Source organism: Tiliqua scincoides, chromosome 2 (assembly GCF_035046505.1).
Source record: "Tiliqua scincoides isolate rTilSci1 chromosome 2, rTilSci1.hap2, whole genome shotgun sequence".
Lineage (NCBI taxonomy): Eukaryota > Metazoa > Chordata > Lepidosauria > Squamata > Scincidae > Tiliqua > Tiliqua scincoides.
In genome coordinates this window covers 113,189,850-113,202,794 of record NC_089822.1, presented here as the reverse complement: position 1 = coordinate 113,202,794, position 12,945 = coordinate 113,189,850, and the positions used below count along the sequence as shown (strand labels likewise).

General features: G+C 43.0%; 1 protein-coding gene across 2 annotated transcripts in view; it reads right to left on the bottom strand.

Annotated features, from left to right (window-relative positions):
• Positions 1–12,945, bottom strand: part of TYK2 (tyrosine kinase 2) — a 64,272-nt gene that overhangs the window by 33,461 nt on the left and 17,866 nt on the right. The window contains exons 5-7 of one of the 2 annotated variants that reach the window (XM_066613655.1): positions 5,433–5,586; positions 3,614–3,777; positions 9–393 (exon numbers count right to left, since the gene is read on the bottom strand). In XM_066613655.1, coding sequence (XP_066469752.1) covers positions 9–393; positions 3,614–3,777; positions 5,433–5,586 — 703 coding nt within the window. Of the gene's footprint in view, positions 1–8; positions 394–1,058; positions 1,138–3,613; positions 3,778–5,432; positions 5,587–12,945 lie in introns of those variants that run through there. The other variant, XM_066613656.1, reaches the window with a different exon arrangement.

The window sequence follows — 12,945 nt, the reverse complement described above, 5'->3', positions numbered from 1 at the left end:
AAGCTTACCTCAGCAGAGATGGGCCGCCACTGAATACCATCTACACCTGTGACCAGAACTTCATGAGTGGCTGGCCTGTCATTAGAAGGAGAGGTATGGGAGTTATCCAGATGAGTATGCCCACCATTGATGTAGAGTGGCACCTTGTCGCCCTCTGAAACTGTTGCCAGTGAGAGGACTGCATACTGCTCACTCCCAAAACGCGGGGCCAAGTTCTCCAAAGTTGACAGGTACTTGTACATGATGTCCTGCTCTGTCAGCTTGCCAGTGCTCACTGTGTGCTGCTGGAAGCGCTGCAAGAACTTCTTGAAGACGTTTCTCATGCGGAACTTAGTCAGATAATTGTTCTGCTGAATCTGCCGGCAGAAGGAGCAGGGGATGCACTCCTTGAAGCTGCAAGGCACATGAAAAGCCTGTTAGAAGAACGAATTCTCATATGCGTTCAGACCATGTTTGCAATGAGGCAAGATAATGAAAACCCACTGTGGCAAAAAAAAAACCCCAATGAGATAGATGGGAAAATTAAAACCCACACTTGAAGCAAAGAGGACACTGACCTGCAGTGCTCTAGTCCCAAGCATAAGAACTCCAAAATCTTTTCTTCCACAGAAAAATGCAGGAATATAACTATACTGCCTGCCTCATATCCTGCAGTTATGAACATATGAAGCTATCTTGTACACAGTTAAGGGTACTGGTCCATCTAGCTCAGTGCCATCTACTCCAACCGGCAATCTTACTCCAGGTTCTCAGATGTCTTTCTCCAAGCCCTGATTGAACCCAGGACCTTCACCATGCAAGGCATCTGCTCTGCCGCAAAGTTATGTCCCATTCCCTTTGCCACTTAACAGTGGCAAAGCAAAAGCAGAAACTTCATATCTTGGTTCTCAGTCTTCAGTCTTTGATACCTACGTCCCACTCTTTTTCCAAAGCTGGGACTGTAGCTCTGGCTCCTAATGTAACACATTTCAGCCACTAAGCTGAATTCATGGAATGCAAGTAACAAATCCTGTACAGGTCAATGACCCACCTGCCAATTAGCTACTATCAAAACCCACCAGCATTTCTTCAGTTCTAGAGTCCAGTGCCTGGCTTGACAACCAACATGAAACAGTCTTGGGCTTTGCTGCATGGACATACTGGATCCAGCTCTTGCAGGCATCTGACCACTGTTTTTACATTACATTACAAAATCAGGGATGAAACATACTGAGAGTGTGAAAAGATAGTCACTGTGTAATGGTGAAAGCACTGATGCCTATAAAACATGCACACCACTCAAGATATTTTTATCACCCCTCAAGCTTCTCTACATTTTTTAAGATGATGAACCTCAGATTAACTTCTGTGTGCAGTGTAAGTACACACGTGTAAAAAGTGTACACAAAAATCAATGTGAAATGTGAAAGAGAGACAAGCGCACCCGAACAATCAGGTCTCAGGGATGCACCATACATCCAGTTACAATTTGTTGCCACTCACAGACATATTATTTCTGGGAATCCCCTTCACACTTAAACTTATATCAATATTACCCAGTATGGCTAAAAAAGCCCCCAGGTTCAGAGGCAGTATACCTACAATACAATTTATTGAGAAACAGGTACAGTAAAGGCTGTTGCCTTAAAGTCCTGATTGAGGATTTCTGGGAAGCATCAGGCTGGTGTTGAAGACAGAACTGCTCAACTAGATGGGTCCATGGCCCAATTCAGCAAGTCAATTCTTAAAACTCTTAGAACCAAAATTAGGTTCCAAGGCTGGGAGGACTGGATATGCTACCACAATGAGAAATGTCTCTTCCCCCCTCCACAGTCTTTACTTTAAATTTTTTTTTTCTAAATTACATTTATTTATAATAAGAAAAAGGGAAAGAAAGACATAAAAAAAACAACATTAAAGATATGTTAAAAATATAAAAAAATAAGAAGACAAAGAATACTTCTAACAGTGTAGCACGAGTAATGTTCTAATTACTTATAGCAGGGCTTTTCAATCCCTGCTAATTGGGTAAGAGGCACTTTTTCAAGTGGGTGCTCCTTTTTTTTTAGCAGGGGGAGAGTAACTGGCCCACCTCACCCCAGCACTGTCTGTTCTAGTGGCTGTCTGCTGATATTCATTTGCATCTTTTTAGATTGTGAGCCCTTTTGGGACAGGGAGCCATTTAGTTGTTTGATTTTTCTCTGTAAACCGCTTTGTGAACTTTTAGTTGAAAAGCGGTATATAAATACTGTTAATATTATTATTAATTATTATTATTATATAATAATAATCCTTTCAATCTAATTTCAAACCCACAGTTCATTACTCATTATTCTCTCTCTCATGCAGAAAGTCAATAACTGATTTCCATTTCTTCATCAAATTTTCTGTGAATTTAAGTAAGGTGGTAAGCTTTGTCCATTTCTGCAATTATATATATATAATTCTGCATTTATATATATATAATTATATATATATAATTCTGCATTTATATATATATAAAATAAAGTTTTGAATCTTTTTTCCACATATTCATCATACCCAGCAATATCTTTTTTCCACATATTCATCATACCCAGCAAGAAGTCTCCAGGTTTCACTTGCAACTTCCACTTGCAAGTTTGTTTTTAAAATCAGTTGCATCTATGCATGAATCTGTATCCAATATTTTTGCTTTAGTACATGTCCACCACATATGATAAAAAGATGCCTCCTGTTTTTTTTTTACATTTTACACTTATGTGACATTTTTGTACATCTCACAGTTTTTACTTTTTAATCTAAAGCATTACAGCTTGGGGTTGCAGAGTAGGGCAGTCTATTAAATTGATTGAGTACTCTGCAGAGGCAGACAAAAAACACACATCATTAGGTTCCAACCTGGAAGGTCACCCCCAAATGACCAATACCCAACATAAAACTGGGTTAACACCCACAGGGTACATAAGGAGAAGGTGCACATACTCTTGTTGCATGATTTGCTCTGACCTGTCATTGAAAACAACTGCTGCTTCACCAGGTCTCACCTGCTCACCTTGCTACAAGTGCAAGGTTTCAACCCTGGAATAGTGTGAGCAATTAACATAGGGACCATACCAATAAGTTGTGCTAGGGCCTGCACTTATTTTCAACTTGTCTTTTATCCGCCATGTCATCCTTTGCTAACTCCACCATCCTAATTGATTGGTGCCTCACTTTTAACTCCCCCCCCTCCATTTCTTGGATTTTCCAGCCTTCTAATAAATTTACTATATTTTTACTGTTGCCCAGTCTAAGTTCGCTAGCGAAGGAGGCAGCCTACCATGTCTTTCAGATGGTCCTATTCCGCTACTGTTTACTTTTAACGGGACCCCCTGAATTTTAATCTGAGAGGGAGGCGTTCCAAATCACACTCCTTCTGTCTGGACTTCCTAGTCCTTGGGAATTAGCAGTGAACTACCATACTGCTAATTAATTTCCCAGTTTATTTCCAGTTAACTCCATAAGAAGAGTGAAGCAGAGAGCAAGCGGAAAAGGTCCACCACTACCTGCTGCATCCCCATTTGCCCTCAAGTGCTACAGTTAATTTTCCAGTGCTCTGGAAAAGCATAGGATGCACATCACGTCACAACTCCCCACTGCACTCCCCACTTACCTGATTCTTTCTGACACTTCTTCAAGGGAAATGCCTTTCTTGAGGGCAATGTGACAGAGATGAAGGACAGCCATCCCCAGGCTCTCATTTTTAAACTGGTGAATTTCCTGCTCTGTGCGTAGGTCTTTTAAACAGGCAATATCATTAATGAAGTCATATTTCCCCTGGAAAACAGAATTAAAAGTCTGAGGGAGGTGCAATCCCAAATAAGGTTCCCAGACCCTGGACAGCTGGGTTTGAGACTCACTAGAGTGGCTGTTCCAGCTCAACTACTTGGAGGTACAGAGTTCCAAACTACAATATCGTACAGGAACTATGGATACAACTACCAATAACTGCGCAATGAAAAAATCAAAGGGGAATGGTTAAAGGGCAGAGATTTCCAAATGTTTTGGCATCAGGACCCACCTAAAAAAAGTTTCGATTTACCAGTTGCTCAAGCCTCTGTGGCTATAACGGTGATTGGGCAGCAGGGCTCCCCCCAAGTAGCAGGTTGTTTAGCACTTGATGCACATAGCCTAATCCACCCTAACAGTTTCATAAACCGCCAAAAATTGGGTCCTGACCCCAGTGAGCCACAGACCCACAATTTGGGAACCACTATTCTAGGGGAGGATTTCCATATTGTCCCGAACCAGTTCTATCTGGATCCAACGACTGGCAAACTAGTTAATACTCCCCACTATATCAGCAAATGTCCTATGCTCCCAACCACCATGCATTTTTTTCTCCTTCTACATCTTTCTCAATTCAAGGAGAACCATTCTGGTATCAGAGTGAAGTAGTTACCATTAATTCAAGTTTTACTATTTTGTATGAACCATATCTATTAGATCAAGTTTTAAAAGAATACCAAAGTGCTCAAGATACATGAGTGGCATTAAATTGTGCTCCAATAAACTTTGTGGATGGGTTTTGCTCAATTGGGTTTAAACCTCAACTGAGAGGTTTATGGGGCAGACGGAGGACCACATTTCTTAGTAGCTGAGGCAGTTTTTCCTTTCTTCAGTAGAATGTGGCTTGATTTGCTTAAAGCTCTTTTACAGGAGTCTGGCCATCTCCACTATACGGTAATTCCTGGGGAAGTACTTCCTGGGAAGGCTTGAACTATACACATCTACTCCACTTTATAGAGTCAACCCACTGCCATCTCCTGAGAATCAAGGAGCCTTCACACCCTCTCGTGGCCAAGTATCTGTGCAACACATCTGTGACCACCACATCTTTTACTTATTCCGTGCCGCTCATCAAATGTAGCTAAGGTAAGGCATAAATTCCTCTGTATTTCTTTGCCTGATCAATGATTGGTGGCTACCCTGAATGTTTTAATTTTGTTTTCTTGTTGGATTGTTTATGCCAATAAAGGTGGAATGAATGAATGAATTTTACTTATTCCTGAAGCCCTGTCTGGCAAATATTTCTTGGCATCTATTCATCCTTTTTCATCAATTGTTTAGAGGTAACCCTGATTGAAGTGGACACTTAATTCCAGATGCTAAGCACTTTGAGCCTATTTCCTTTGTATACACTTTGTTACAGAGCACCTCTTCTCTACCTGAGGTACACTGCAGCCTGGACTGCATAAACAGCTAGGGAAGATGCAAGAAGTAAGGTATGAGCGACCTACAACAAAGAATTAGACTTACTGGCTTTGAGAACACAATTCAAGAGCCATTTAGATTTCCTAGATTTGCCTAGGGAATGTTTCCAAGGAAGAATTTAGCTTTAAGAACTAAGGAAGAAAAACCCAAGAAATGCCAAACATACAGCACGCTTAACATGAACATCCTAGGATGGGAAAAAAAGAAACTATCCATACTTGTTCAAAGAGATATTCAAATGATGATTTATCCAGTAGGGCACTTCCTTGATCACCCCTGTGTGACTTGTCCTCTGAATCATTTGAGCGAAAAACACTGCGACAAACCGCTGGCTCCTTATCATTTGTTCCATGCCAGTTTCGGAAATAATACCTGTGTGAGAGAGACACACAAATCACATTGTGTTTAACTGCACTCAAGGTAGGAACATATTTTCAAGAAATACAAGGCTTTGGTTCAGAAAATGTTCTCTCATTTCAGTTTCCATCTTTAGTTTATAACAGCTATCTCTTATACTGTTGGGCAGCCAACAGGTCCAAAAAAAGTTTACTAGCTCACATATACTTGTTAGTCATCTGTGCAACAGGGATGGTTTGCAGTGGTGTTCCTGGACTTGTTTGCGCCCAGGGCACCAAATGGTTTGCTGCCCCCGCCCCTGACTTGGAAGTAATTACAGTGACATCATGATATCACTGCAATTGCTTCCGGAATTGTGCTGGAAATATAAGCCTACTTCTGGTGTGATTCCTGCTGCTCTGGGCTGCCCCCCTTCCTCTCTTCCCACCCTTAAACGATACTGAAGGCTGCCCACCTTTGCACACCTGTGAGTAAACTGCACTGAACCCAGTGGGATTTACAATGCCTCCGATTGAGCTGTGTGCATGTTTCAGTCCATTCCATTTGGCAACAACTATCTTTAGAAGAGACAAGTGTTGTCATGAACACATGTGGCAGGGGATGTTTACCTTTAATAAAAGACATATTTCCAAAGCTGTGTGCTTCTACTCTGGGGTGCGTCCTTTGTCTCCTTGGACAAAGGAGCAGCGTGGAATCGTACCTGGAGTGGCTGCCATTTTGGGCTGTGACTTTCATCTCCTTGGAGGAGACGAAAGACGAGGCTCAGAATTGCGGCCGAAGAGACAGCAAGCTGCTGCTTGCCCGGCTGTGATTCAGCACCAGACTGGGTTAACCTCCCTCCTATCCTCCTTCATAGGAGGATAGGAAAGGGATTGCCTAGAGCAGGGGTGTCCAAACCCTGGCCTGGGGGCCACAGGGGCTCCCAATCTTGAGTCTCCCTCTGGAGACTTGCTGGAGCCCGTACTGGCCCAACACAACTGCTCTCAGCACGAGGACAACTGCTTGACCTCTCACCTGAGCTTGGGACAAGGGCCCCCTCCACTACTTGCTGTGATGCAGCAGCGGCAGCAAAGGAAAGCCTGGCCTTGCTTTGTGCAAGCCCTTTTATAGGCCTTGAGCTACTGCAAGACCTTCATTCATTCATATAAGTTCCATCTCTAATAAATTCATTTATGTAAATTTATTCAAATTTAAATGTAAATTAATTCTTTTTTTCCTTGGCCCCCGACACAGTGTCAGAGAGATGACGTGGCCCTCCTGCCAAAATGTTTGGACACCCCGGCCTAGAAAAATGATTATCAAACTGTGGGTCAGGACCCATCAGGTGGGTCACGAGCTAATTTCAGGTGGGTCCCTATTCATTTCAATATATTTTAGACTTGAAGCTACCATGGTATGTGACTGCATTTGGGGAAATGTTACAGACTTGTGCTTTTAACAAACTACTATGTATATTCTTTCAACAATGGTAGTAAATGGGACTTACTCCTGAGTAAGTGTGGGTAGAATTGCAGCCTAGAACTGTTAAAACTCTTCCAGCTTGATGATGTCACTTCCAGACATCATATCAGTTCTAGTGGGTCCTGACAGATTCTCATTCTAATAAGTGGGTCCCAGTGCTAAATTTGTGAGAACCACTGGCCTAGAGTGGTAGTGTGCTGGGAGTTCTGAGCAACTCCTGGCACACTGCCACTCTAGGCAGTCCCTTTTCTCTCCTCCAGAGGGGGAGCGGCAGCCTAGAACAGCAGCATGCTGGGAGTTGCAACTCCTGGTGCGCTGCCTCTCTAGCTTGCCCCTTTCCTCTCATCGTATAAAGGAGGATTGGGGGGGGGGCAGCCCAGTCTGGCCCAGGCAGGCAGCAGCTTGCTGCCTCTTTGGCCGCAATTCTGGGTGCCCCCTCCTTTACTGAGAGGAGGTTTCTTTTTTTTCTTTTTAAAGGGAGAGTAGCCAAAGGAGCTGCTGGTTTCTTTTGCTTTTAAAAAATGGCAGGCAAGTGCGAGGCTGGCAGTGCTGTTCCCTGGGGGCCGGCACCAGGGGTATTTGCCCCCCTTGCACTCCTCTAGGTCTGCCACTGATGACTTGCAAGGGGAAAAACCCCAATACTTCCAGTTTTCAAAAGCTTCCCAGCCTGATCACTTACAGCAGTGGTTCTCAAATTTTTACCACTTTTTAGAACGAGAATCTGTCAGGACTCACTGGAAGAGATGTTATTGGAAGTGGCATCATCAAGCAGGAACATTTTAAACAACCCTAGGCTGCAATCCTACCCATACTTACCCAGGAGTAAGTCCCATTTACTATCATTTTTAAAAGCATATACATAGATGCTTTTTAAAAGAACAGATCTGTCACATTTCCCCAAATGCAGTCACATACTATGGTAGCATCAAGTCTAAAATAAAATACTGAAATATGAAATTGGCACCTGAAATTGGCTTGCAACCCACCTTGTGGGTTCCAGCTCAAAGTTTGAGAAAAACTGACTTAGAGGAAAGTGGCCACCCACCTAGATAGCTGAGGCAAGCTATTTAAAAGTCTGCTTTGAGTTAGTTTCACACATTTCATGCATTAGGGGGGATTTTCTTGCTTCAAGAAGGGGGTTGGACTACATTTCAATTTCAACCCCTTTCAATCATATTGCAAGTCAGACACTAATACAACTGGGCTGTGACCTGTAACCTGTAGTAACAGTTCTGGGCTAGTTACCTGTAGTAACTAGCTTCCAGTCTAGTGAGAAAGAATTAGCAAACACCCACCCACACACATCACATTGCCAAACACTATACTGTGAATCCCCACTTTACAGTGGAAGTCTATTCTGGAAAAATACAAAATTACAAAATACTGTAATATGAACCCAATAATGCATTTTTTTGGTAATTTGTTCCAAGACCTTAGAACAGTGGCATAGCTAAGGGAGTGTAGGGGGTAGCAGTTGCACGGGGCATCAAGCTTTAGGGGGGCAACAATCTGAGCTTGACACTAGTGACCAAAATTGTGCAAATCTTAATATGTATGAATAATACCACCACGTTATATATCATTGGAAACGTAATTTAATGCAGAGTGCAATGCAACAAACTGCACTGGAATATCTGTATTCTATCAAAAGTTATGGCCAATTAACCAGAAAATGAAAACACAACTGCCTGTGGAACAAAAAGTGGATTTTCTTAACTCAAACCTGACCTGTTGAGACTGATTGTTCTGAGTGCCAATGAGATGTTGTTATGATATAGCATGGAACCAATATATTTTTATTTATTTAATTAATTAAATTTGATTTTGTCATGCAGGGGGGGCTACAAAATCTTTGACCTCAGGTAGCAGATATATGCCTTAGCTATGCCACTGACTGGGGAGAGGCAGCAGAGCAAGTGTGTGATGGGCTGCTGGGGGGAGGACATGGGTTCCTTCCAATTTTCACTTTTTAAAAAAACCCAGGTGTGACATCACTTCCAGTTGTGACATCACTTCCAGGGCAACATTTTGAACTTGGCACCGGGCTACACGATCATTAGCTATGCCACTGCCGTGGAAGTTGCCATTTGTGCATAGAACTAAACTATTTCCTTTTCTAATTGGTGATTTTTAAAAGGTGCCTACTGCACTGTTTAGGGGGCACAGTTATCAGTTTATACAATGTTGTAATTATAAAACACGAAGTACAAAGTATCCTTCCCTCCATACACATAGCATGATTGCTGCCGACTTAGTTGCAATCTAGATGGCTTATGCTTGCACCAGCATTCACATCAGCTATATCATTCCCTCCAGACACACAGCCACAATGTTAAAAACATTGCTATTAGCTGAGAAGTTACCAAATGCTTGTATTTGCATTGCTGATCGGCTCATGAACCAACCATAAGGTTCTGCTGGCAGTGATCATGAGCCCATTGTTAAATGAATAACTTATCAAAATTGAACCTGGTTTTACCACAGAGAATCCACTGTAAAGTGATCTAATCATAAAGTGAACCCATTAAAAAGTGGGGGTCCACTATGCTATGGTCAGTCAAAGTAAGTTAGGACCAGATTTAAGAACTGTGAAAAATGTCTGTCATGTACTTTTCACAAATTCAGGGTAGATTACTACAACAGCTTCCTTCAGTCTGACAAGTCATGAACCAGTAAATGGAGAGAAGAGCAATCAGGGAGTGCATCAGAAAGGTGAAATACTAAACACAAACCCAACCCCTCCAGCCAATCTGCAAAGGAGAACACCAACACAGCTGAAATGACATCATATAAGTAGACAACTTGTGCCTAGGACAAATACACTCTCTAATCCTATGTAAGGATTTAATTTCACTGAAATGAGCATGTGCAAAGTGCAAGTACACCCAGCTGAAAGAGTCTTAGAATTCCAAAGTGAAGGAATACAGAATCCAAGCAGGCAGTTCAGACATCAGTTAGGAGAGCATGTGCACATGAACAGTGAAAAGCAGCACACTATATGGTCCAATAGAAGTGCTCAGCCTTGGAATGCTGGTAAATGAATGGAAAAGAAAGAGGGCCCAATCTGATCCTGGGCCAGCACTGATCTCCAGCGCACTATCCTAGTGATGGCCGTCACAAAAGTGGCTCTCGCAACTAACAGGGCCTACAGCAACCTGCTGATTGTCAATGCCACTTCTTCTACCCTGTCACAAAATATGAGCTTCACATTTAGATCTATATTCTAAACTTTGTTGGCTTAAAATAATCTTTGATAGCTGATTTACCAGTGCGATAAAAAGCAAGACTAACCTCAATTACGAACTCATTCAAAACCACTCTTGCTCAACCTTATATCTCCCTAACTCCAACATCTAATACGAGAATACAGGTTCATCCTCCTTATCCACAGATTTACAGTTTAACACACCATGGGTTCTGAACCCGTGGTGGTGGGCTGCATCTGAGCTCCAGGCTACGACTGGAGGTGATCTCTGGTTGCACCTGGGAGGCTTTCTGAGGCCTGCAGAGGCAATGCGCACCTCTGTGATCCTCAGAAAGGCCTCCAGACTCAGAGATTATCTCTGGAAGCATCCAGCGGTCCTATAGAACAGACCAGCAGATTTGCTTATCTGCAGGTTTCAGTATCCATGGAATGCCCAGAAACGGATCCCCTGCAGATACCAATATCCTGCCTACCTGAAAGAGTTGTTGCAAGGATTACTGAGAAAACATGAAGTGATGGGAGTAGCACAGCGTAAAATGCCAGCAATTATAGCTGCTGCAGTAATAATTGTTTAACTATTTGGGATAAATCAGAGCACGACTTTGCTTAGGCAAAACTTACAGAGGCAAAAATATACAGAAAGTAATAGAAATACATAAAACACAAGCATTTTATGACACTGCTTTTGCTGTGGAATGGCCTTTGTGAAATTCCTTCTCTGTTGATTTGTGCTGGCTCCAAGACAGATGGGTGATGAATGCGGATGACTCATCCTGCTAGCCCCTTCATGTGGCAGCAATTCCCTGACTGCACAACCTGCCTTGATAGGCGATTTGAAATCAAGTGGGCACATGGAGAGTTCTTCTCCCTTAGGCTTTCAGGCCTTGTTTACATAAAAATCAGTAGTCTCAAGCCACTGGAGCAAATCAGCCAAGGTTTCACATAATACTGAGCAATTTGTTGGCCACAACAAGTCCACTTACAAAAGGAGTCATTTCCTGCATTCTGGAAGCATCTGTCTGGTAAGGTAACAATCTAATGGCCCAATCCTATTCTTACGTTACACTGATGTTACAGAAACGCCAGCCTAGGGTGTCACAAATGTACCGTAAAGCAAGTTTATGGCACATGGTGAGTTGGCTGCACTGGTGGGAAGGCCTGTGCCATCTGGCAAGGGCTGAATTCAGGAGCAGCACCCAACAGAGCAGGTAAGTTCCCACTGGGTAGGACAGGGGGAGGGTGTAGCAGGGGTGGGAGGGGTTTAACGGTATAGGGAGAGGCCAGAGAAGAGACAGTTCAGGTCTTGGGAGGGGGGATTGGCAGCACTGACCTATGTCAAATCCTTATCCCTCTCCCAGGCTTGAAAGCCCAACACAGAGCTTCTCAGACTTACATCAGCTATTTGGATGGCACAGATCCCATTAGCCCCATTGCACAGGCTAGGGCTCTACATAGGGTAAGGGAACATTTGTTTCCAAGGAGACCTCTAGCCTGCTCCTTCCCAGTGCTGGATACAGTGTGGGCTGTGCCACCACTGGTTAGGACTGTGCAGTGAGTTGCTGCCCTCTGGCAAAGAGTTGAAAGGAAATGATGACAGAGCCATATGAACAGGGAGATAAAAGGGTTGGATGACCAAACTAGGCAGGGGGCAGATGGCAGCCACTTATGGCGTACTTACAGAGCCCCTGAAGGGGTCTCAGGGTGCCCCAGGACTCCTAAGAACACACTTTGAGAAATGCTGCACTAGACAAATTATTTCCAAGACAATTTCATGTTTGCTTCGCACATTACAAAAACCAGAGTATGCCTTCCTATTTGCCTTTGCACTTCTGAGCAGTTACAGCCACATACAGCAGTTGTTTCCAAGCCTCAGTTTGCAATGCATCATTATGTATTCATGTCCCATTTTCTATAGCGATATGGACCACAGCATAACCCAGGTTCTCTCTTCCTTGGGAAGAGAGATCACTGGAGGCGTCCAATGTCTTTATGTATTTGCTTCATGCGCAAATAAACAGACTCGGCATTTGGATGGAGTTAGGGAGTACACTCCTGAAAACAACAGATTACATTCCCAGCTGGCAATTCTGTACTCCAAAAGGTATCCTGGTCTATAGGCTGGCTGTCTCCCTCCACTTCTATTCCAGCCTCTGTCTGACTCACTCAGAATTTACCTGCCACTGTTTTCCTTTGTTCTCACACCACTAGTTATCTCCTCTCAGGCAGAGTTTACTTGGAGTTACACCAAGCTTCCAGCAGGTGTCTGTTTTTCTTCTAGGTAAATCACTCACATCTCTTTCTGGTTTCCTGCCTGCCAGCCAGTCCTCCTATTTCCAAGAAAGCAGCTTGGAAGTCAATATTCTATACTTTCAGAAGTCAGTTCATACACTACCATTCAAAATTGCACATAATTCCCTCACTCCATAAAAATATTCTCTCTGTGGAAAAGAAACTAGACCAAGTATTTTATCACTAGTTTGTGGGCAGACCTTTTAGCCTAATGAGACTTTGAATGTTTATTTCTGGTTATACTGAAATCTTCAGAAGCAGTCATTAACATTTCATTAGCAGTAAACACTGCTACTGTAAACACAACAGTAAACACTGAGCAACTCCTGCTGGGCAATAAGACTTGGAGGCTACTGGGTAGCAGTATCTCTCTCTCTCTCTCTCTTTCTCCCTTCCCCCTCTGAGTGCACCAAATGCTC